This window comes from Gastrolobium bilobum, unplaced genomic scaffold (assembly GCF_033153095.1).
Source record: "Gastrolobium bilobum isolate Gb01-03AN ecotype WA unplaced genomic scaffold, APGP_CSIRO_Gbil_v1 utg881, whole genome shotgun sequence".
Classification (NCBI taxonomy): domain Eukaryota; kingdom Viridiplantae; phylum Streptophyta; class Magnoliopsida; order Fabales; family Fabaceae; genus Gastrolobium; species Gastrolobium bilobum.
Genome location: NW_026898866.1, coordinates 42031 through 66834, shown reverse-complemented (window position 1 = coordinate 66834; position 24804 = coordinate 42031). Strand labels below are relative to the sequence as shown.

At 31.8% G+C, this 24804-nt stretch overlaps 3 protein-coding genes across 4 annotated transcripts; all 3 read right to left on the bottom strand.

Annotated features, from left to right (window-relative positions):
* Positions 1-5650: 5650 nt before the first annotated feature.
* On the bottom strand, positions 5651-10835 carry LOC133284827 (uncharacterized). The gene is made up of 6 exons (XM_061481937.1): positions 10460-10835; positions 9672-9911; positions 7364-7475; positions 7077-7251; positions 6388-6628; positions 5651-6179 (listed from the first exon to the last, which is right to left on the bottom strand). Exons 1-6 carry the CDS (start codon positions 10641-10643, stop codon positions 5899-5901), a joined length of 1233 nt encoding a protein of 410 aa, XP_061337921.1. The 5' UTR covers positions 10644-10835; the 3' UTR covers positions 5651-5898.
* A 3189-nt stretch (positions 10836-14024) lies between these two features.
* Positions 14025-16801, bottom strand: LOC133284867 (uncharacterized). Of its 2 annotated transcripts, none has more exons than XM_061481988.1 (2): positions 16711-16801; positions 14025-14618 (listed from the first exon to the last, which is right to left on the bottom strand). In XM_061481988.1, exon 2 carries the CDS (start codon positions 14587-14589, stop codon positions 14305-14307), a length of 285 nt encoding a protein of 94 aa, XP_061337972.1. In that variant the 5' UTR covers positions 14590-14618; positions 16711-16801; the 3' UTR covers positions 14025-14304. The 2 variants fall into 2 exon arrangements, with proteins under 2 accessions (XP_061337972.1, XP_061337971.1); XM_061481987.1 differs by having other exon boundaries at positions 16715-16794.
* A 6099-nt stretch (positions 16802-22900) lies between these two features.
* Positions 22901-24453, bottom strand: LOC133284864 (uncharacterized). Its single transcript, XM_061481985.1, has 3 exons — positions 24260-24453; positions 23445-23524; positions 22901-23317 (listed from the first exon to the last, which is right to left on the bottom strand). The coding sequence occupies exons 1-3, from the start codon at positions 24329-24331 to the stop codon at positions 23056-23058; spliced, it is 414 nt and encodes a 137-aa protein (XP_061337969.1). The 5' UTR covers positions 24332-24453; the 3' UTR covers positions 22901-23055.
* Between the last annotated feature and the right edge of the window lie 351 nt (positions 24454-24804).

Here is a 24804-nt window from a genome sequence, read left to right as displayed (position 1 = left end):
TTCGTATTCGGATTTCTATAGCAGCTAACAGGGACTGGCCACTTAAGCAATTTGATGTAAAGAATGCATTTTTAAATGGAGACTTAGAAGAAGTATATATGGAAATTCCACCAGGCGCCAAACATGCCAACTTGAAGGGAAATGAAGTGTGTAGATTAAAAAAAGCACTATACAGACTCAAGCAATCACCTAGAGCTTGGTTTGGCAGGTTCTCTCTAGTCATGAAGAAGTTTGGATACAAACAAAGTAATGCAGACCACACCCTATTCATAAAACATAATGGAGGAAAGGTAACAGTGTTAATAGTGTATGTTGATGATATAATTTTGACTGGTGATGATTTATTTGAAATGGAGTTATTGGAAAGACATTTAGCAAATGAGTTTGAAATGAAAGATCTAAGATCATTAAAGTACTTTCTTGGAATTGAAATTGCTAGATCAAATCAGGGAATTTTTTTGTCACAAAAAAAGTACATTTTAGATCTACTTGCAGAAACAGGAATTACAGCATGTAAACTAGCAGAAACACCAATTGAAATGAATCATGTATTGGGTTTATATCCTGATCAAGTACATACTAATGTTGGCAGATATCAAAGGCTAGTAGGGAGGCTAATTTATTTATCACATACTAGGCCAGACATTGCTTATGCAGTTAATGTTGTGAGTATGCACAAGCCAAGTGAGGATCACATGGCTGCTGTGTATCGAATATTGAGGTATTTAAAAGGGTGTCTAGGAAAAGGTTTGCTTTACTAAAAAAATAATAGTCCCGGAATTAAAGGCTACACAAATTCAGATTGGGCTGGAGATAAAACTACCAGACAGTCAACTTCGGGATATTTTACTTTTGTTGAAGCCAATCTAGTTACTTGGTATAGTAAGAAGCAGAAAGTTGTGGCTAGATCGAGTGTAGAAGCAGAGTTTAGAGGAATGACACATGGAGTGTGTGAATTGTTGTGGATTAAGAGCATCCTACAAGACTTAGGAATCTACTACAATCAACCTATGGAGTTACATTGTGATAATAAAGCTGCTATTGAAATTGCCCATAATCCAGTTCAACATGATATAACCAAGCATGTAGAAGTGGATAGACAAGTATCAAGGAAAAGCTAGATCAAAAAATTATTCAATTTTCCTATATCAAATCTGAAGATCAGTTAGCCGACATCTTGACAAAGGCTGTATCAAGAAAAGTGTTTGAAGAAGCAATTAACAAGTTGGGCATGATTGATATCTATGCACCAACTTGAGGGGGAGTGTTGAAATGAAATAATATTTGCTGAGTTGTACAGTTGTTGGAATTTTAATCATTGATTACACAATTACATAATCATAGGAGATTTGTATTAAATAGATTAATTTTCTTATTTGCAGTTGATTGACATAATCATAGGAGTTTTGTATTAAATAGAAATAGTAACAAGTTATTTCATTTTTCTTATTCATAGCTGATTGAAAGCTATTTTGTAATGGACCTAGAGTCCTCATTTATGTATATAATTACCTCAGTAGAGGAAGAAAAAACATGCAGAAATATTCAAATATGACACCATTATATATATATATATATATATATATATATATATATATATATATATATCATGTTGTTTGAGACATTTTGTCTCAAGTCATAGAAATAAATAAATATATGGATCCTTTTATTTTTTAATTTTTTTTTATAAAAGATGAATCTTACATGACATAAAACATATATTTTCCAAATATACATACACACATTTAAATCATTGGAAAGAAAGGACGAATGCTCCATCTTTAGTTAGCATAGACTTTTTGTGCTGAAATTACAATGCAGTGCGGAATGTTTTTGAATCCTAAATCCAATTGGGTAAATGGATTTATTAAAAAATAAAATAAAACAAAAGGCAACTTGTCATGTAGTTATTTAATTGAGAGTTACTAATCTTATATTGCACAAATATGTGAGGTTCATAATTTTTTAAAAAGAAAAAATTGACATAAAATTTGATGAATATAAAACATAAGATAACTTTTTTCAACAATATGAAACGAATATTTCTCTTTTTTTGTGAGAAGTTTTCCCTGTTTAAATATAAAATAAAGTGATGAAATTAGGGCATGTCAATACTCGAATTACAAAAAAAGAATTCAAAACAAAAAAATGCATACCGTTGTTTTATTTTCTTAACCTTTACATTTATATATAATAAAATTATTTAAATGTTTGGTCTCTAAAATGAACAGAAATAAATCATCTCATGTTTTAAAAGAATACGACATGATCACGTGAGATAATTATAACGTACACAAATAAATAAATAATTATGATTTAATAATTACATATTTTAATTATTTTTACTATCTTCTTTTTTATCACCGTTAATCCAGCTATATACAATTATGATTGTCAACATCACCGTGAGAATCCACTACCAAAATGAACATATAATGAGAGAAAAGGAGAAGAAGCGAGGAACTAGGGCTCCGTCAACAGAGGAGGTCCATGGATGAAGGAATGCTCATGGAAGCTCCCATTCAAGAGGCAGAAGGAAGCGAGGAGGTTAAAGATAGTGCCTTTTCGGAGGGAAATCAGCGCAATGTTGCTTCTTACAAGTACGACAAGTCTGCTCACAAACACTGGGGAGGAGAGGAAAGCGAAGAGGAAGAAGACTGGATGACTATCCAAAGAAGAGAAGAGGACGCTGAGGAAGCCCCTGAGACAGAGGAAGAGGAGGAGACTGGTGACCCTTTCTGCCCTGTTTACAAGTACGACAAGTCTGCTCTCAAACAGGAATGCAAGAAGTGGGAGAATGCCCTATTCATCAAGCTGTTAGGTAAGAAAATTTCTTTCAAATTCTTACAACTTAGACTGATGAAAATGTGGAACCTTTCTGGTGCCCATGAATTCATTAACATGGACAATGGGTACTTCGTTGCACGATTCTGGGACCTGAAAGATTATAATCATGTGTTAAGTGAAGGGCCTTGGATTGTAGCTGACCACTATGTGTTAGTACAACGTTGGAGACCTTTCTTTGACCCCTTTGATGACAGTGTTAAAAAGTTGGTTTTTTGGATGAGAATCCCTGGTTTGCCAGTAGAATTTTACTCGAACCACCACCTCTGGAATATAGGGTGCATGTTTGGTAGACCCCTAAAGATTGATAGGAACTCCATAAGGCAACGCGAGATTGGGGAAGGGGACAAAACAGAGAAGGCAAGGTTTGCTCGGCTGTGTGTGGAAATAGATATGAGGAAGGGATTTCTATCGGAGTTTGAAATTGATGGTAATGTTTACCATGTTGGGTATGAGGGGTTGCACTTGATATGTTTTGGATGTGGAAAATATGGACACAGGAAAGAGCAATGCTCAGGAAACGAACTACAGAAAGAGGGAAATGAATGTTGATGGATCAAGTGCTTGTAATGGCACTAAAGCTGATTGTGGGGATGTTCTTAGGATATGGCTGCTGGTAGGTAATTCTATTATGGCTGAACTTTGGGGTAATTATTACCTTGTGTGGAATCATGGATACAAGAAAGTTTGGATAGAGGGTAGTTTTCTTTCTGCAATAGATTTTATTTTAAAGGTCTGTAAGCATAACCATCCCTTGAAGCCTCTGATCGTGTGTGTGTGAGGGAACTTACTCAAAGGAATTGGCTGGTAAAGGCTTCTCATTCTTATAGAGAATGTAATTGAGTGGCAGATTGGCTGGCCACATATGCCCACCTACATGATTGGGAGTTAACAGATTTTTCTCAATCCCCCTCAAGGTTGCCTACCTCTTCTCCAGAGGGATTTAGCCAATACTGGCCTGGAGCTATATGTAATTTTGTGTTTTTTTTTTTATTTCATTGTAAATTCCAAAACAAAAAAAAAAGTTGGCTTAAAAAGATTGAATGATTATAATAACCAGAAAAAAAGTTTAGTACTTATAACTAATAATCACCATTGGATCATAATTAAATCCAAAGGCCGAAAATCAATTCTTATAATTCTAATTATTACTTTTCATTCTCTCTTTAGGTCTTCTAATTGCACATGTTTCTGTCTATCCTCTCTCTAGTCTTCCAATTCCACATCAAAAACTGATAATTCCACGTGAAAACTGATGAAATTGATGGTAATGTATACACACACCCAAGAGCCTAAATAGGCTGAGCTAGGCTTTGACTTAAATGAGCTAGGTCTATATAAAAAACGTTGTGCCTGGTCTGTTAGCCTGTGTAGTCCCCAAATTACAAGTTTGGCTTGACCTATATTTAAAAATAAAAACATTGGCCTAGGCTTGTTAGCCTGTTTAAACCTATTAAACATTCAACAATTAAAAGAATAACTAAAATAATATTATTTTATTATTCAAAATTATTAAAATAATAATTTGATTTATTTTATCTACAATAAATAATATGATATAGACCAGCCTGTAGGCTTATAGGCCCGACATGTACAAAAAAGCCTATGACCTGTTTTCTAAATAGATTTTTTTTAAAGTCTAGGCCTGTTCTATTTTACTATTTGTAATAGGTTAAGTCTGACCTAATATAGGCTAGGCCGTAGGCCCCTGTAGGCCGGCCTAACCCATTTACACCCCTACACACAGCGCACTCCACCAAAGTTTTTCCTATTTTTGCCTCCATCTTATCCCCTTTCGGAGAAAAGAGAGAAAATCATTTTCTTCCATTCAACCAATAAAACCCTAGGCGAATGATTACAATGTCAATTTATTCTGTTGTAACATCTATCTATCTCACTCTCATTGTTTAATTAACGGGTCATTAACAAAACGCACGGTGATTTTTTTGTGCTTAGTATGAGTGAAATGCTTAATTGTGTTCCACCTGCTTGTTGAATTGAGTCAGAGGAAAAATCATAAAAATAATAATTGTTTGTTTATTTGGCTCATGTTTTGATTTTATGTGCAGTTTCATTTGTCAGACTTAAACCACTATATATTGATTTTTGGATGGTTGTTTAACTACGCAGACCGAGAGAGAATTTGTCAGATAGAAAATAAAAGAGGATGAAGAATGATAATTAATACTATAAGGATTGACGAATTCGAAATATTATAAGGATTGATTGTAAACCATTAGATTTAATCATGGGAAATCATACTCTTATGTTATATGAAATTCATCTCCCATGTTATACTCACATAAAAAGATGTGTCTTTCTTTTTCTTCTTTTTTCTTTTTTTAAAAATTAGTAGATCTCACTTTATTTATCTCATAACATATAATAACTTCTCTCATACTACACGAGAGAAGTAAAACTCTTTAATTATATGATCAAATGGTGATTAAATTAATTATAAGGGTAATAAATTTTTTTAGCGGTAAATATGAGAGTCCACTAAAATGATAAACCTTCGGGAAGAAAATGAAAAAAAGTTTAACGAATTCCACCTAATAGTAAATAAATGAACAATTATTTGTTTTCCGTAACTACAAAACGAGAAAAAGAAAATCACAAGAAACCACAGGTGTAATATTACTCGGATATAGATAATGTCTTAAGACACTACAATAAGAAATGGATATATAGCTTTCTTTATAATAAAAAGTATAAAATTATGTTACCAAAAAAAAAAAAGTATAAAATTATTTTTCCAGAAGACATGGTCTTTTGCTTGCTTGGTGCAGACAGTAAAATTGGGTGATCCTGGAAGAAGCAGGAACAGACCATATGGACAATTATAGATATATTGAGGGTACAAATCTTTCACTATACAATTAAAAACATACCACTTGGAATTATTTCATTCATAACAGACACTTTTTTCAAATGTATATGGAAATAGATGCATACCGTATAACATATTATAGAAGCAACACAACTCCGACAAAATATATAGTTAGGTTACACACAACATTCCTCAGAACCTTGAAAGCAACGAGCATGTCCCCCTCAGAACTCCCTTTCTGGGAAGAAGATAGGAGCTAGGAGAGACCATAAGTATAGCAGAGCAGTTGCCCAGCACGTGACAATCCGAACCCACACTGAAGGCCACCCAACGTCAACCAACTTCCCACTCTCTCCAACAGAGGTTGACCAACCTGTCAGAAGCATTGCAGAATACATGCTAGCAAGGGAGAAAATCAAGTGGAAGAAGGAATATGAATATGTAACTGGCTTCGCTTTGTCGTTCTCTGCTTCCTCCTTTCCATCCAATGGAAGTAAAGGCTTTCCTGCAGAATCACCAGAAATGGCAAGCTGCCAGTATTAGCATTTGGCAAATTTTGATAATTTGATGCTAATCAAATACAAAATGACGAATCATTTTTTCCTTCAAGGCACCAAAATCCAAAATCAAAATCAGCTTCAAGGCAAATAAATTGAATTTAGCATATCTTGACAGTTGACACAACAAAGAAATATTGGATTTTAAGAATTTACCAGCACGAGGGGAGCTTGGTGGGGAGAGCACCGTGGCAGAAGATCCAGCACGGACAGCGGAATAAACAACTGATAGAACAGTAGTAATTAAACCCAAAGTAAGGGTGCCAGTGGAAACAGCTTTTGAGTGTTTGTGAAGACCATTGCACTCGTAATCTCTTGGTTCACTAGACAGTGCACTATAGCAGAGGTAAGTGCAGTATAATGATATCACTGAAGCAGGCAAAACGCTTCCATTTACCTGTATATGAAAATAATTCAAAAACCTCAAGGGTCCAACTCAAGTAATGAATAGTCTACATATAGGCTGTATAGAATTTAACTAATTCCTAACTAAACAAAACTTAAGTTACAGCAATTAATCCTTCAAGCCAAGCTTATAAAAATACATCCCAAGCTGACAGGAATAAATATTGCAACGCCCATCTTTACCAAGTTCACATCCATAAGAAACATTGAACGGAGACAACATAATAGCAGATAATAAACCAGATTTAACAAATAACAGGTTATATATGAACTTCTATACAATAACATTTTCACCATGTCCTTAAGTTAAAAAAAGTGGAATATGTATCATCTACAACTTTCAAGCAATGACAAGTCATTACATAGAGACAAAATTGGCAAATTAACATTCTACAAATGAATAGTGGTTAGCACCAAAGAAAATAAATAAATGAACTTACTGCAGGGTGCAAAGCAACTATGGCAAAAACAAATGCGAGAATCAGGGTCATAGTAATAAAAAAGATATTGAGTCCACAGTCTTGTCCAGATGGCGTGAAGAAGTGAAAGAGAACTCCCGAGAATGCTAATGAACCCACATAACAAACAAGTGAAACAACAAATAGAGCAACATACCTGTATAAATAAATAAATAGTCAAATACTGAAATTATAGATCAAACATATAATGTCAATTAAAGGAAACTATATTACAGGAGTTAAATATAATAGCAAAGCCTAAAACGAACCAGAATTGTTCATCATATCCAACCCATTTGTCATTCCATCCATGAACAAAATCCAACAACAGCACAACTTGAACGAGAAGAAACATACCCGAGCCAAACTTTGATATTGTTTCTGCATATAAACATAATTCATCATAATCATAAACAATGACATAATTTACATGTCAAATGCAAAGGGAAAAAACATATCTACTTTATTTCTCTTTCAACCAAATCTGTTTAAGAATGGAAGAGTTTTTTTGTATCTTAAAAAATATAGAGCTTCTATAAGATACATCTCCAAACTTAAAGATCCTGCCATGCCTACTGAAAGATTGAATAGCAAACTAAAATTTTGGATGTTAAGATTAGAAAAAAATTGCTAATCACTACACTAGGTGTTTAAGGAAAACAATAGAATGATCAGATGATACTTATACCTATATTTTAATTAAGAGAAGCAATCCCCAATTCAAAGCAATAACTCAAAGCATCCAACAATTAAGAGTTAAGATAAGTTAGTTTAAAGAATCTATGGTTTATCTACAGTAATCTTTTCATTCCAGCTGTAACTTTCATCTTCCAATAAACCCCAGGCAGTGCATTAATAAAGTTGCATGAGCAAGAAGACAGTTTTATTTCAGTGGACTGTGTCAACATTATACTTCCATAAGAAGAATGTGGACAAATATGGTGACAAATAGGAAGTAACTTCTTCAAAAAGAAAACTTCCAATTCATAGAATTCCAATGATGAAAAGGGTCAAGTTATTAACTAAATAATGTTATCATAGTTCGCAAATTTTGATTCAATCTACTCATAAATCTCAGGTAGTCAAACTTCACTTATGATTCAAATGCTCTAATACACTAAGTAGCACCGACTCGACACGTGACACGACACGACACACGTCAATTCTAAAAAAATATGAATTTCGACACGTTGGGACACGCTTTAATATTAAATAATATTTTTAATTTATATAGTTTATATTTCATTTAATATTCAATAATTTAACAAAAAAATAAAACTAAACTAATAATATCCATCAATTTAACCAAAAAAAATCATTTCCATAATACCATTATATTGATCTAATAAAGAAAAATATATTTCGTTTATTTTTATCACTCACTTCACATGCCTATTATATATTATCTGTGACAATGGAAGGTGACATTTTCTTCACTTGATGCATATACGCTCATACATTCGACACAAAAGAAAAAGGCAATGGCTATGATTGCCCGAAATACAAGAAGAAATTCTGATCAGTTCTTACGCAAGTATTAATCCAAACCTAACACTTATTTTCCAAACAATATTATTCATACATTTTGATACAATCGGTCTAAAATAAATAAACAAAAAAAGAGATAAATTATTAAGGTGCCTTCTAAGGTAAAATTAGAAGTTATTCAGTATGCAATAATCTGAACAAAGAAGAAATTTCTCTTATTGGGCCATTTTTTTGGGCTTAGTATAAGACCACCATTTTGTTACTAGGAAAAAAATATAATCAATAAATCAAAAGAGCAACCAGTAAATCAAACCAGTATATAACAAAAAAAAAAAATTCAAACCAGAATCGAAGAGACCACAGGCCAGCGACTCAGCGAGAGAGGGAAAGAGACCACAGCAACTCATCGAGAGAGGGAAAGAGACCACAGCGACTCAGCGAGAGAGGGAAAGAGACCAGTGACCACAGCGACAGCCGAGAGAGAAAGAGGAGAAAGAGACCAGACGGAGAGACCATACGATAATGAAGGAGAGGAGAAAGAGGCAGGCAGACGCGAGACGGCAGAGAGAGATCAGAGAAGAATAGGTTTACGTTTTTACATTTTCAGGATAGGATTAAGTTTTTATTAAATTTTATTTCTTTTTAATAATATTTAATTTTATTAATATATTTAATTTTTCTAAAATATAATTTTTTTTTAAAAAATTGTTTTTAGGAAAATGCCATTTGACCGTGTCGGACACGATCGATCAAATTCGCGTGTCGAAATGGTCAACGTGTCGAAAAAGTTGACCGCGTGTCAGACACCGTGTCGGAGCGTGTCGAAGCTTGTCGGATCGTATCGGACACAACTCTCCCTGTTTTTTCAAGTGTCCGTGTTTCCTTGCTAATACAAGTATAGAGGCATGAAGAAGACTTTTTTAGAGGTACTCTATAAAGTTATAGTAATTATATAGTTTCTGAATGAAGTATGATATAGGCCCCAATATAAGACTAAAGCAATTTATTTTGCTAGCAGTACAGGAAGCTTAACATGCATGGCAATCAACTATAAGGAATCAATTTGAATATATAGGAAGAAGTTCTTACCATAAAAGCTGATAATCTCATTTGGAAGGAAAAACATGAAGATTACCAAAAGGCACCAACAGATAATTTTCATCATCCAACCTCCATGGTGCAAATTATCACGAGGATCCTTCTGGGTTTTTACACCAACCATCATAATTGCCAGAATAGTGAAAAATAGAAAATTTCCCAAGCTAACCCGCAGAACTGCATCTGTTTCAAACCATTCCCGGCTAGGAGTATGTTGGAAGTGATTGATCCCTGCAGCATTAACAAAAGTACATTAGGTTCACCCTCAAGAACATAATAAGAGGACATTATCCTCATCTAAGTATTTCGTTAACTCCACCATATATATGAATCAACTCTCATGTGTATTATCAATATCGTAACATTACCAAAACTGATAATTAAATAGCAATAAAACTTAAACTCAGTGAAATAAAAAATAAAGAAATAAAAAAAAGAAACAATGTATGTGTAAATAGGAAATTAGGAATTATACAGATTTTTTTTTTCAAGGAAGTAAAATACCAAAATTAAAAATTAGAAAATAATAATAATAACCCTTAAAAATTAAAAGAGCAATGGTCACACACAGCACTCCAATTCAAGAATAAATCAATATATTATAAAACCTCAAAAAAAAAAAAAAAGGAATATGGCATAGCAGAGAGGAAAAACACAATTTAAAGATCTTCATGCGAAATTGCCGATTGAGATAGAAGATAAAACAAATCAATTGAAGAACACAAGTGAAGTTTTTAAAAAATAAAAAAAAGGAAGGGTTTGAAGAGAGAAAAACTTACAGGGGATGGACTCCATGAGAGGAGCAGCAACCTCACGGAGAATCCAAGAAACGATAAGGGAGAGGGCGAAGAGGCCACAGTACGCGATCCTCGCCGAACGACGGCTGATCCCTGAAACGACGGTCCTGCAAGCGTCGCATGCGCAGGCCGCGCAGCATGACGCCAGGCAAGAAGCTGCCCACATCGATCTTCTGCTTTTTCTTTCTTCTTTGGTGATCGAATTAGGGTTTTAAGAGCAAGTTTGGTTTGGGGATTTTGAAGAGTGGATTTGGAGATTTTGGGTGGAATTGGATTTTAGTTAGGGCGGTGACGAAGACGACGAGGGAAGAGAGAGAGAGAGAATATTTGTTATCTTGGGAGGTGTGTGCTGACTTGGGATTCTTATGACCTTTTCACCCTTTGATACCGAGTCGTCTTGCTTGGCCTTGGGGGCATTGCGTGATATCCTATATTTATCGGGGGCATCAACAAAAATGGGAAAGCATGAAAGAAAATTTATACATTATTTCATATAAGCGATATTGTAACAACTAATTAATGTTATTATTAATATTATTAATTTCATCATTAAATCAATTATGTGGATCTGATAATTATATTTATTTTCATCTTTGTATGATTATGATTCTTTATATTTAATTTGAAAGCATTAAATATACGAACGAAATCATAACCATACAAAAAATAATAATAATAAAGTATTAAATATGAGAAATCATAACCATACAATGATTGAAATAAATATAACTGTTGGATCAACATAATTGATCTAACGGTAAAATTGATTGGTAGTAATATTTGTAGTAACACTAATTGATTATTACAATATCCTGCCCTTTCATATAATTTTAAAAATTATTTTTTTTGGCCTTATTTATAGATTAGTTTTCATTTTATTTTTTTATAAAACATACAAAACTCATAATTTTAAATAAATATATAATGGAAGACGTGTTTGTTACTTTAAATTATATTGTTATTTTAAGTGAAATTATTGTGTTTTAGTAATTTTTATATTTTTCTATTCTACAATACTATTAATTTCTCTCTCCTCCTAATTTTCATTGAAGAGGGAATATAAAATTTTTAAAAAAGAGTAAAGTACATTTTGGGTCCTATAAACAAATAACGAGCCCTTTTTAATTTTTTTTTTAAAATCCGACTTGTGATCTCTCTAAAAATTAAAATAGACCCAGTTAATCAAAATTGTGGTCCTTCTGAAATTCTAAGAAAACCCATGTTTGTCCCTCAAAATGACTAACATAGATCTATTTTAAATTTCAAAGATATCATAAATCAATTTTTTTAAAAGATTAAATTGAGCCCTGTAATATTTGTTAAAGACCCAAAATATATTTTATTCTTTTAAAAAGTACCAAAATACAGTAGTTCAACTTAGAATGACAAATATTTTTTTCCATATATTATATTTATGTATCAATAATATTAGAATAAAGTTGAGATTTGTTGTTCGGTGAAAGTTAACGAATTTAGTTTTGAACCACGTAAGTTTGCTAGCCAGTGGTGATGGAATAGGTGGCAATGATGTAAGATGGGTTCTAAACTTTATTCGAAATTTGATAAACTATTATTATAAACTCTTGTTTAGTCAATTCAACTCTAATTATTTTTTTATGAATTGACTCCCTTAGATATTTTTATAAATTTTGATTATTTGAATTAGTTATGGGACTAATTTGAAGCATGAAACGCGTCAAAAATAAAAATATTTTAACACTTAACAAAGGTGATATGTGAGAATTGAACCAAGGCTATTTTCTTTCCCTTTACTCAGTTCCTTTAGTACTAACTGAGCTACTGTTGTTTGGTATCATCTTCTTTATGTTATGATGGTGTGTCAGTGCACTAAAAAAAAATTGATTTTCAAGTAGTTTTGATAATCAAATTTATTTAATCATTTAACAATGCATAGTTAGATAATAGTACTAATAAAGTTTCATTTTAATTATGTATTAAAATTAATCTATTAAAAATTTGATGGGTTTAAGTTTGATCCGAAATACACTATTTCACATATTATTAATTAAAAAAGTATAACTAAGTTGATAATTAAGAATTTTTACTAACATCAATATAAATTAAACACAAATTTGATTATGATAACAATTAAGTATATGTTGTAAAACACATGTTTTACATGGCAGATGACTAATTTTATTAGGTGTTATTAGGTTGCATTACATGCCTATGTGGTTACAACCTTTTGTATTCCTGATGTATTAATCTACATATTTTGAAGTTTGGGTTTTTTTTTAATATAATTTTAGTACTCAAAATATTATTAGTGTTAGCCAACATTTGAAAAAATAAAATAAAATTTGCACATTCTAAAAAAGAATTAGTTGATTTTAAAGTATGTTAGGTTTTCTTTAAAATGTTTCCTATTATGATTTCATCTAATAAAAAATTTAAACACTTTAGTTATTATCAGATTGCAATTCAGTTAGGGCCCATTTGCATGAGCAATTTTTTTAATCCAAAAGTTACTCTCTTTTTTCTTCAAAAAAAAAACACTTCTACTACAAAATTTGTTTGGATATTTGCTTAAAAAAAATCACAAAAAACTCGAAAATCTATTTTTTTAAAAAAAATTTGAAAAAATTTAACTTTTCTAAAAAAATCCTTCTAAAATAAACAAGGAATAAAGAAATTTTTTTTTATAAGTCCATCCAAACGAGTCCTGACCTTAAATCTCAATGTTTTGGGCTAAGTTTTTTTTAACCATTTTTAATAAATTATTTAATATAAGACAGTTTTGAGCTTAACGAAAGTAAATTAGTAGCATTTTATTTAGGGGATTATAAGATGCCTTTAATTAAATATGAAACCCTATAATCCACTATTAGCCCTGTAGGAGTATTCATTGGTTTGAAACAACCCCACAAATGCTGAAAACCAAATCAAACCATATATGATTATCATTTAAACCATTACATTGAGATTTTCTTTTGGTTTTGATTTCTTTTTGCATTAACCTATTTTATTGAAAAGACAAACCGGTCACGCCAAAATAAAGTGCAGAGGAAAGATATAGCAATAATGTTATTTGCTCAATGGTTTTTTTCAATGCCCCACATCCACTTTATGAAGTATCCTTTTGATGCAATAATCATTTCCCAAGATAGATGTCAACCAATGCTTGCACTCTCCATAGATGTCTACCATTTGCTGCTATTAGAGATAGGTGCCACCTTTAAAATTTGGGTTTGGGCCCAATAATTTTTGCCATTTTTATAAGAAAGCTAGTTTAGCTAAAGTTGTCAACAATGCAACAAATTGATTATATTTATATAAAAAAATTTATAAGAGTTATGTTGTAGGAAAAGTGATTGTGTAATGTTATAGAGATTCATTTTGCGTGTCGTAGTTTTTTTTTTTTTTTTTTGCTTCAAAAAGTGTGGGCCCCACAAAATGTTGTGTGTGTAGAAATTATTTTTGTGTCATATTAAATGATGAATGCAAACCCCTTATATAAAATATTAAAAGTGTACGTCTGAAGCAAAAGCTCCAATAAATACATGAAAACAAAACCCATATATCACAGATTTTCATAATATACAAAGTTGAGATAGACTGTTAATGAAGAACTGAAATGATCCAGATTTAAATTTGGTACAACTTGGATTAGTGATAGACAACAAAGAATAAATTACTAGCTAGTAGCTACATAAAACAATAAGAAGGTGATCACAAATTCTAAGTTTATTCTTCTTTCTTTCCTTTCTCTTTTTCTCTGTTTAGGTTACATTCGTTCTCTTTTGTGCTAGAGCTTAAAAACACTAATTCAAGCAACAGGTAGGTATGATGTAGCTCTCTATAAAATATTATAAAATTTTTAATTTACCCTTACCCATGAAGTTCTTTGCATGCTTCAATTGGCATGAAGCTTTCTGAGCTCCAGTCAATCCAGTGCAGGTACTCGTAGCCCCCAAAGTGACAGCAAAGTAAAGATAAACAGTACATAGGAAAGTCAGCAAAACAAGAGCTGTTAGAAGGAAGCGGTGCCTCTGAACAAGGGCTGACCAACTACCCAATTCATCTCTTTGTAATTGCCTTCTGAATGATGGTGACCTCCTATGGGGGGAAGACAAAAGAGAGTCAAGAACCATGGCTTTTGCACCAACCTTTCTCAGCCTATCTGAAAAAAAGTAACGGTTCCATATTAGTTTAAGATGAGTGTTTAATTTAAATAAACTAGAATAGCTTCATTTACAAGAATCCAAAATAGCAGATTCCCTATCTCTTTCCTGTCCTCCAATCCCCTTCCCCTTTTCTAAAAAATAAAATGAAAATAAAAAATCTGCACATAAGCAGAACATATTCATGGAATTATGATATACAAAGCTTAATACAAACAGCAGTAACTCAGTTACCTAGGATGAACTCATGGAAACATGAAAATACACATTCTTTCCACATTGTTTATCAGATGTTACATAATCCACAAATGAAGTATAACTCAATCCTAAATGCATTTTAGATTCTATTTGTCTGAGATCAAACTATATGCATAGCAAATGTGAAAACATCTTGTCAGTAAATGGAGGTTTCTGTTTCAGTGATCACCAGAAAGGGCAAATTTAGTAGCCCTGATCAGGTAAAGAAAGCCCTTACTCTTGGTGTTCAATTTCAGGGCTGTGGAAAAACAGATTCTAATCTTGTTCACTTTCTTTTCTTTTACATGGAAGATAAGTAGAAGTTATCAATAGTAAGCAGGAGATAACATATGTGCCAGTATAATAAGTCACAAGACTTAAATCCTGTATTTTTGAAAAGAGCCCTTAACTTGGGAAATAGGAAAATTCCAAGATGGCCATACTTTTAAATTTCCACAAACAGTTATAATGATAAAATCTATTTGGAACCAATAAACTACAAAAGGCAAGCATCAACTGTATTGGAATAAACAGTCGTAGTAGAAAATCTCTCTAAAAGACCATTCAATATTTCACTGAAGAACAAAGATCAGTGCCTAGTGGTCCACCAAAACAGGACATGAACCTAAACAAAAATAAAAAATAAAAAAAATAATCCACCAAAATGATGCTCGGACAACAAGCTCAGGCCTTCTATACACATATCTTGGTATTAGTATGAGAATGTCAATTTTCTTTCTTTATTGATTAAAAAATGAGATATGAGAATTCGGGCTCTGTTTGGTAAGGAAGGAATGGAGATTTGAGAAGAAATTCATTTTACATTGTTAGGGAATCTAAAAGGAATGTGGAGCAACAACTGACCCTTAGCACACCAAACTAGTCCAATCAATAGCATCAAGAAACTGAAGAGACAATTACAAGAAAAATTTGTAGTTGCTATAATTTCTAGACTACACAATAGTCCTAATTAGAACATCAACTAAGCAAAACAGTTAAGAGTGTATTTATAGAAATTGAACAATGCATTCTGTTCATTATCATTCTCAAGAGATCCAAACAACTTGGTTTGTTTTCACCCCTCCCCGCGGCCCAATTAAGAAAAAATGAAAATGTTCAGTCCTCTTAATGTTCGTTTTGAATAAAGGGAAAAACAATATATGACATAATAGGGTCCCTACAATCACATACAACCACGTGTAACTAGAAGATAATTTATCATGGTTTTTGGTGATTCCTACTCCAATTCTACAGTTTTAAACTAAGCATAATAAACCATTAGAACAAGTGCACGAGTAAACAATGGCAACAAGAAGTCAAAGGATTTGATACTTCGATCAGCAATGCGATCAAAAAAATACCACCAGCTCAGAGCCCAAGAGTTTGTCATGCTAAGAGAACAATATGATAAAATCATTGACCATAAATCTAGCTTGCTGAATTACCAAGCAAGAATAGAATCTCACAGTGTATTGGGGTAAGGCCATAAATCTCATTATCTAAATACCAGACATACTACTCAACTTATTTTACATATTTCCCTTATAATGCCGCAAATATAATCATAATAATACGTAGGAATATCTGGTAACCTTGAAAGTTATCAACTTGATACTACCCAGTTGGTAATGGTATTCCTCAGAGTAAAAATAAAAATAAAAATAAGAAAAATAAAAAAATTCAATCCACCACCCTCTGATAGAGCTAAAAATTTGACTATTCCTTACAAACGTTCAAAACTTTGAAAAACCCACACAACCTAAACAGAACAAATAACAGAAAATCCAACTACTATTGACATCGTTTTCGCATTTAATCATAAAAAAAGGATCAAGGAAGGATTTGAGAACTAACTTACTGAAATACGCAACTGACGCTGGTTCGACGGATTTGGAAATTGAAATTGAAAACGAGCTATGAGTTGCGATGGCTACAGCTACTGAGTGCTAGATCTAGGGATCATTACTTGTCCTAATCCAGTTATATAGCATTTGTTACCTAAACGCCGCCGTTAGCGATCAATTTCTTTTATTTTTTAGGGATTGTATTGAATTGAGATTTTAAATGATTTTCATGGATTATTTTTGGACAAAAAAATTCATTGGTATTCAACTAAGATTTTAAAAGATTGAAAAAAAGTTATTTGATATTCGATTTGAATTTTAAAGGATTATTTTAGAGTCTGTCTAAATTCGTTGGTATTCAATTAATATTTTAAACAAAGGAAAAATGATATTGTGGTATTAAAAAATATGACGATTTTAATGGATTTTCTATTGGTCGTGAGATTTTTTAATGAGAAATATAAATAGGATGTTTCTCTCACAATCTCACCTTAATCCCTATGATTTCTTGATATTTCTCTATTATAGGGTCTCCTTCTTCTTTTGACGGATTGGCCCGCTCGAAATCAGGTTTCACCATAGGCTTTTCGTTAAAGCTCAAAAATAACAAATTTTTGAGCGATTTTCATCATAAAACAATCCAGAAACAACAAATCAATAAGATTCTATTATAATCCATCTAAAAAACGGTAGATTTTTTAAAGCTTTTGGAAGTTAAAAAAATAATTTTTCAAACTATGAGTTACAATTTTTCTTGGCACAAAAATGTGTGATTTTTGCATTAAAAATAACGTAAACAATGGGAAAACAATAGGGAAACTAAAACTCTTAAACCAATCTTTTTTTTTATATCATTGAAACAATATCAATTTAAAGAAAGATTAAAACTTTTCATAATATGAACACTATATTTTATAATAATACATTCATAAAAGAAATTCCTTCGCTATGTAAAACGATTTCAAACAATTTTTGTGTCAATAGACAATAGATAACTAAAGACTTATCTTTCAAAAGCCCCAAAGCAATTTAAGGTTTCAATTGAAAATAATTTGAGAAATTTTATAAACTTTCATGTGATAAAATCCAGATATTCATATTCGAAATTTTCTTAGAATACTCAATAAAAATATACATATGATATATGGTTAGAAAACTCTCGTCACGTAGAATAAAAATCCCAAAGTTTTCAAGATCAATTGCAAATATTTTCAAATGGAATTCTATCATGAACTTTAGGTTCTATATGTAAATTTAGAATTATTTTGATAAATAAAAAAATTTGGAACTTATAATCATATATACATAGCTCTAATACCAAATGAAGAAAATAATTTTTAACTCATTGATCAAACCCAAGAGCATGAATAAGAAAATGTTAATGCGTGGAGGACTAGTATAGGTTTAGATATGTGGAGTTGTTGCTTAGTAATTTTGAATGTTTGTTAACAATTACATTATGTTTTACTGATTGAGAAAATTATATTATGTTTTACTTTTTTTATTAATATCATTGCATTTCTTTGTTATTTTTTTTATTGACTGTTGTAAATTTGAATGTTTATTCAAAATTCATATGATTTTTTAAAATATTATAAATCCATATTGTCCTTCCAAATCTTATAAATTCTATTAAAATCCTTTAAAATCCAGTCTTATAAAATCTTGATTCTAAAAAAAGTCTTTAAAGTCCCTTCAATTATAAATAGTCTTTTAAAATCTATAAGATTTTTATCTCAATTTTTTTTTTTTAAATCCTAATCCAATACATCCTCCTAAAAAATTCTTGTAATTCAGCCAGAGTTATAATCTATATTGCACCGACACGAGACACGACATAACACGTCGATACGTTAATTCTAAAAAATATAAAAGTACAATATGTTAGGACACGTTTTAATATTTAATATTTTTAATATATAAAAATATAGTTTACATTTCATACATATAACAGTCCGTAATAAGTTATATAACCCATTAAAAATTCAAATTTCATAACAAAAATATAAAGCAAAAATAATTTTTCATGTCAAATTTCATAATAGAAAATATTTCATTTATAAATTAATTTTTCATGTTTAGTTAAAAATATGATTAAAAAAACGTGTTGGAAAACGTTGAATGAGTGCCAGAAAACGTTGATCACGTGTCAGAATGTGTTGGAGCGTTGATCGCATGTCGAAAAAAATTGATCGCATGTCGAAATATGTCTATTTCCGACACACATTTTTTCTCAAAAATATGTGTGTATGTACCTTTTAGGTTATAATTGTGATTAAACTAATGGTCTTTATATTGTTTTTATGGGATATTTTGTTTTAACCTAATTATATCATGTAACAAAATTTATATATTTATTTATAAATCAATAATCATAATTATAAAGACGGAATAATAATTTATGGGAAAAGTGTTTGTCATTTCAAATAATATAATTTTTTTTCATTTTTCTGAAAATATTCCAATCGGTTCATTATTTCGCAACTAATCCGATTCGGGGCGGGTCCAGGATTAAAGCTTTAAACCCCTCCCAAAGGTGGTACTGAGGAGATTCGAACACATGCTCTCACCTCAAATTTTGTCATTTTAAATTATATAAAGTCATGTCATTTTAAGAGAGAGAGAGATAGACACAAAATAATATATATTTATAATTTAAATTAAAAAAAAATCACTCACTTTCTCTCCCATTATTTTCATTCCTTGTGTCTATCTCTCTTTTAAAATGACATAACTTATGTCCTTTAAAAGGACAAACATCAAACCCATAATTTATTTGCTAAATATTATTTATAAATAAATAACTGATTTTTTTTACATGACATAATTATATTGAAATAATTATATTGAAACAATATATGTTAAGATATATAGTCCCACATTGATTGGATGAGCAACTAATATGGCCTTTATAAGGCTTTGGACACTTTCACCCCTTGAGCTAGCTTTTGGGGGTGGTGTATCCCAAGGTTCTTTACATGGTATCAGAGTCTCGCCGCCCCCCACTTTCTCTTGTGGCGTTTCTTAGCACAGGTAGGCTGAGCCTGTTGCATTGTCCACTCTTCAAGCCCTCTTGTGTGAGGGGGCGTGTTGAGATATATAGTCCCACATTGGTTGCCCATCCAATCAATGAGAGACTATATATCTCAACAATATGAGGGGAATCTATTCCCTACATCCTGTGTTACTACTAGTAAGTTATTTTTAAGAATTTAAACTGATATTTCTCCCCATGGTTCAAGTTTTTGTTTTTGTTTTCATAGAAATTTGTTTTTGTCGAGAAAAGAGATGTGTTTTTGGAATGTATTATTTTTCCATGACGGGGACATTAATATTTCATGAAAAAGCACAAAAATATTCTCCCTCCCTTTCCCCTTTTTTTCCAACTGTTAATATCTTGCTTTATGCATGATAATAAGAAACACACATACAAAAAAGCCATATTACTTATGTATTGAAAGAAATAAAAAGAAAATTACTAAACAAAATGACAAAAAAAAAAAAATGAAGGTCACAAGTTGAGTTACCTTTGTGTAAAAGTATAAAGGTAATGTTAAATATAATCGACTCTAATCCATGCAAGTCGAAATTTTTTTTGTATCGAGATTTGCTGTTATCTGGACTCTTCAGTAGACATTTTAAGAACTGTTATAGGCATATTCAACAACAATAATATTTGTTGTTGCTTTGGGGATGAATTTATAAACCTTATCTTGTCCAATAATTGTGTTTTAATATTTTTTAAATCGTTTGTTACTTTGAAGGTAGAATAGACCTTTGTAACTATTAGATTCATAGCTTTGTTTTTATCTGTTCTTTTACTAGTTGGTTCGACGTGTACAAGTAATTAAAATGAAAGCATGTAATAAATGTTTCTTGTGTTTCATTGTTATAATATATATTTATTTTGTATCATATAATTAATTAGAACGAATACATAAGTGACTTTGTCAAAAATGTTATTTGGGTCTAAATAAAGGATCTAGGACAAGTAAGAAGCATTTGGTTGAGATGCTCCATAATGGAGATAAGAACACGGACATTTCAAGCAGGCAGATTCCCAAATCCCTCGGGAGAATACTATCTCTTCCTGAGTACAACTTTTCTACTATTGGAACTCCGGGAAGGGATTTGGAGCGTCATTTTGTCATTGCACAGGCAAGACTTTCTACTTTACATAAAACTTTGGACGTCAATGAGGAAAATTTGTCTTATGTTGCACCAACACCGACACGTGACCGACACAACTTTCCGACATGTTAATTCTAAAAAATATCATATTTTAACATATCATGACATATTTTGATATTAAATAATATTTTTAATATATTTAATATAATTTATATTTAATACATATAACAATACATAATAAGTCATATAACCAATCAAATATTCAAATTTCATAATATAAATATAAAGCAAAAGTAATTTTTTATACGTTGTCAATTTTATGTCAAACTCCATAATAGAAAAAATTAAACTTATAAATTAAATTTTTTTTAGTTAATAAAATAAAATTTAGACCAAAAAAAAAAAATGTGTCGGATGCGTGTCAGAATGTTGACCGCGTATAAAAAAAAATTGACCGTGTGTCAAAAACACGTATCAAAACGTTGACCGCATATCCCAAAATATTGACAATGTGTCAAACACGTGTCAGACACCCACACGCAATTTTTTTTTTTTTTTAAACGTGTCGGTGCTTTCTAGCTCCCAAACCACTTTATTGGTCATCCGGATCAGGAAACAAACAATTCAGAGAAGCAGTCAAGCATAAGTGATGAAAGCTCAAATACTAAAATCAGAATCGAATTTCTCACATGATCACTGTCCTGTTGATACAGCAGAAGCCTGTGTTATCCTGTTAGATATGAGATAGTTACTGAAGATACCATGTTCAAAGTACAAGATTTAGTTATAGATGCTATGATAAACTTTAGTGTGTGTGTGTGCGTGTCTTTACATATATTATTATATTTATCCTTTCCTAAATTTTGTGCAGATAATGTAGAATTTACAAAAGAGATTAGTGTTTTAGAATCATCCTCGGATCCCAATGGTTTCATCACTGGAAAGGACCAAAATCATGATATCTCAGAAATTCCTGATGGTGTAAGATGTTCTGAATGTTTGAAAATGGAATGTCACTTATACATTATGTTTTTATGTAAAATAATTGATTTATGTTATCAAAAAAAAAAAAAAAATAATTGATTTATGGATAAATTGATAACAATGCCATAAGTATAATTGGGAATAATTTATACAAAAGGCCTAACTCAAGATTTCTTGGAAAGCCCCTATATCTGTAAGATTTTATCTAAAGACTAAACTATCATTTGTTTCTTTTGCAGGAAATAACAGAAGAGAACCAACCATCATCTCCATTGTCATCCCCTTTTCACTCTTCTTCCTTCACTAAGAAAATTGAAGAGCTAGAAAGTCATACCAATGTGTCTGGGCGACCAAGTCCTGTTTCTGTTCCTTCAGCCCTGAGTACTCCAGAAGCAAATTTGGTGAGCATTCCTGCACTAGAACCTTGAGGAGCCTATCTGCTATGTTCTTAAAAGTTAAAACCATATTTTTAAAAACAAGATCCGGAACTTTCATGTTTTAAGTAGTTCTACTGTCTCTAAGCTCTAAACTAAAAGTAGAAATATAATAAAAAAAGCGCACTGGTTGCCGGGGTTCACTAAATTGTACTGTATCCAGAAATTGATCTAGAAATAGTTTTCAGATATTTCTTTGGTTTCATATTATTGTCCCTTCTTCTTCAAGGAGGAATGATCAGTAAACCTGATTTACCAATCTACACTACAAATTTTAGGTGCCACCAAGTTAAACATCACATCATGGAGAAGACAACTTAAGGCATACAAGAAACCAGCAATGTATGTCTCCCAGCAAGAGGCACCGATACTTTGCTAAAATTAGTATCAATTACTTAAAGGGTATATATGCTCAAATGCTAATATGTCAAACTAAACCAATATATACAAACTACATTTCTTTCTGAAAATTGTTCCTTTTTTTCTTGTTACAATGAAGATCCTTGAGACCTGGAGAGGAAAGTAAGAAAGATAGTCAAAATATTGATGATAAGATTAAAATCAATCCCGCATCAAGTAACTCCTAAGGTAAGTTAGATGCCAATTGGGTAGGCTATAAGCTAGTTACTTTCACCTATTTACTCAAGTGTATAACTACATTCCATGAAATGCCTAATGACCTTATTTTAAAAAAAAATGTGTTACATTAGGTTGAAGCCAACATGTCAACAAGTCAAATGCAAAATAAGTGATATAACTCAGCCTTAAAGTAAAAAAAAAAAAAACACAACTCATATTAGTAAATGTCACTTCTTCTTCTTATTTCCTAGTATACATGAGGTGAAAGGAACTGTTGCCTTCCTCTTAGCAAATGCATTAGTTCTGCTTTCAACATCTTCATCGTCTTCATAGTCATCCAGAACATCTCTTGCAATTGTGGTAGACTCTTTAGCAATATTGGCTGCTTTTCTTTTTCCAGCATTTAATTTGGCATACAATTTCCTTTCAACAGGGTCATCTGAAGGACCAACTTTGGATTGGCGTGAAACTTTTGCACCTAGACCAAGCCTACAAAGACATGTGATGTTACAATTTAACTAAAACAATAGTCATCATGACAGACAACTAGGTACATCATATGGATTTACAGAAGTCAAACGGTTAACAATAAACTGGTAGTGGTTATTATACTGACCTAGAAGGTCGACTCTCTATATCCGCATTTGTTGTTTCATCATCTGTACCCTTGCTCATATTATTTACCCATACCTCAGCCTGCCAATCAGAATGGTTGACAAGTAACTACCAGAAGCACCAAAAAATTCATAATATTTTGATGAAAGTCCCTCCTACCTTATCCTATATAACTATGAAAAATAAAAGCTTTGCGCAAAAAAAAGAATTTGAAGACAAGATTCCGTGTTTCAGAATACGGTTAACCAACACTAATCGATTACGATAAATTGGATCAGATTTTGCGGTTTTTTGTTCCGTAGCACCTCGCCGTGACATGAGCGTGAAAGGGAGTATAAAGTGAGTCACCGGTTCTGGTACAAAATACATCCAACCCGGAATCGCAACGACCCAATTGCAAGAGTGGAGCTCTACGAGTTTTCCGCTCACCCCAGTTTGAGACAACATTTGGATGTAAACATATTTTTTACTGTTTCCTTTTTCTCTGAGAATGAGGGTGGGAATATAGATAAGGAATTAAATTTCACATACTGTAAACATACTGAGATCCAACATAATCAACAAAAATTTCACATATTTCTTTCAAAAAAATTCTCAAGAGTCATGAATCATGAGCCTATTTGAATATTAGTGGGTAGTGGCAATACCTTGTGCTTTTATAACATGTCTTTCTTTATTTTACATGAATCAACACTTTCTTGCCCATCAATACCACAAAACAATTACTGTCCATTTGACAAGCACAAAATACACAAACCCTATTCTCCGTTCATAGAAAGATGGGCAAAAAAACAAAAAAAGACAAAAAATGTTTACCAATTTCAATGCCGTGTCCAGCTTAACAATTTGGGGAGCACCGGCTTTCTTCGGTGTTTCCTTAAAACTCATTTCAAGCTCTTTGTGCCTTGATAAATTGAAGACAACCAATACCAATATATTCTAAATATCTCACAACATAAATGAGTGGGAACAATGAATTCAATTTCAAGCCCTAAATTGTAAAGTTAGGTACTGCAAGCGTAAACCCTAATAATGCCTATCATCGCTGATTCGTTTTATTTTCACATATCGAAAAAAAAAAACGACGTCGTTTTAAAAAAAATATGAAATCCCATGACCCGTCCGGTTTCCTTGAACCGGAATAATTTATTCTGGTTCAGTCAAAATAAATTATGTGTAATATGTTTGCATTATTTTTTTTCTCGTTATAAATCTCTCAATTTATAAGAGAAATATATCGGAAAAAAAAAACGACATCGTATAAAAATTCCCATGACCCGTCCGGTTTTCCTTAAATCGGTCAGCGGTTTTCATTAAAACGGTTAGGTCGGATCGATTCTCACTGGTTTGATTGCATTTCA

What these genes read in the sequence shown, in the direction of transcription:
- LOC133284827 (XM_061481937.1), bottom strand. Translation starts at nt 10,643, where the DNA reads ATGTGGGCAGCTTCTTGCCTGGCGTCATGCTGCGCGGCCTGCGCATGC. An exon ending in TGAGATTATCAGCTTTTATG is followed by an intron (nt 7,476 to 9,671) that starts GTAAGAACTTCT and finishes GTTTATATGCAG; the next exon opens with AAACAATATCAAAGTTTGGC. An exon ending in TAGTTGCTTTGCACCCTGCA is followed by an intron (nt 6,629 to 7,076) that starts GTAAGTTCATTT and finishes TTTCATATACAG; the next exon opens with GTAAATGGAAGCGTTTTGCC.
- LOC133284867 (XM_061481988.1), bottom strand. Translation starts at nt 14,589, where the DNA reads ATGGTTCTTGACTCTCTTTTGTCTTCCCCCCATAGGAGGTCACCATCA.
- LOC133284864 (XM_061481985.1), bottom strand. Translation starts at nt 24,331, where the DNA reads ATGAGTTTTAAGGAAACACCGAAGAAAGCCGGTGCTCCCCAAATTGTT. An exon ending in TGGACACGGCATTGAAATTG is followed by an intron (nt 23,525 to 24,259) that starts GTAAACATTTTT and finishes TCTGATTGGCAG; the next exon opens with GCTGAGGTATGGGTAAATAA. An exon ending in ATAGAGAGTCGACCTTCTAG is followed by an intron (nt 23,318 to 23,444) that starts GTCAGTATAATA and finishes ATGTCTTTGTAG; the next exon opens with GCTTGGTCTAGGTGCAAAAG.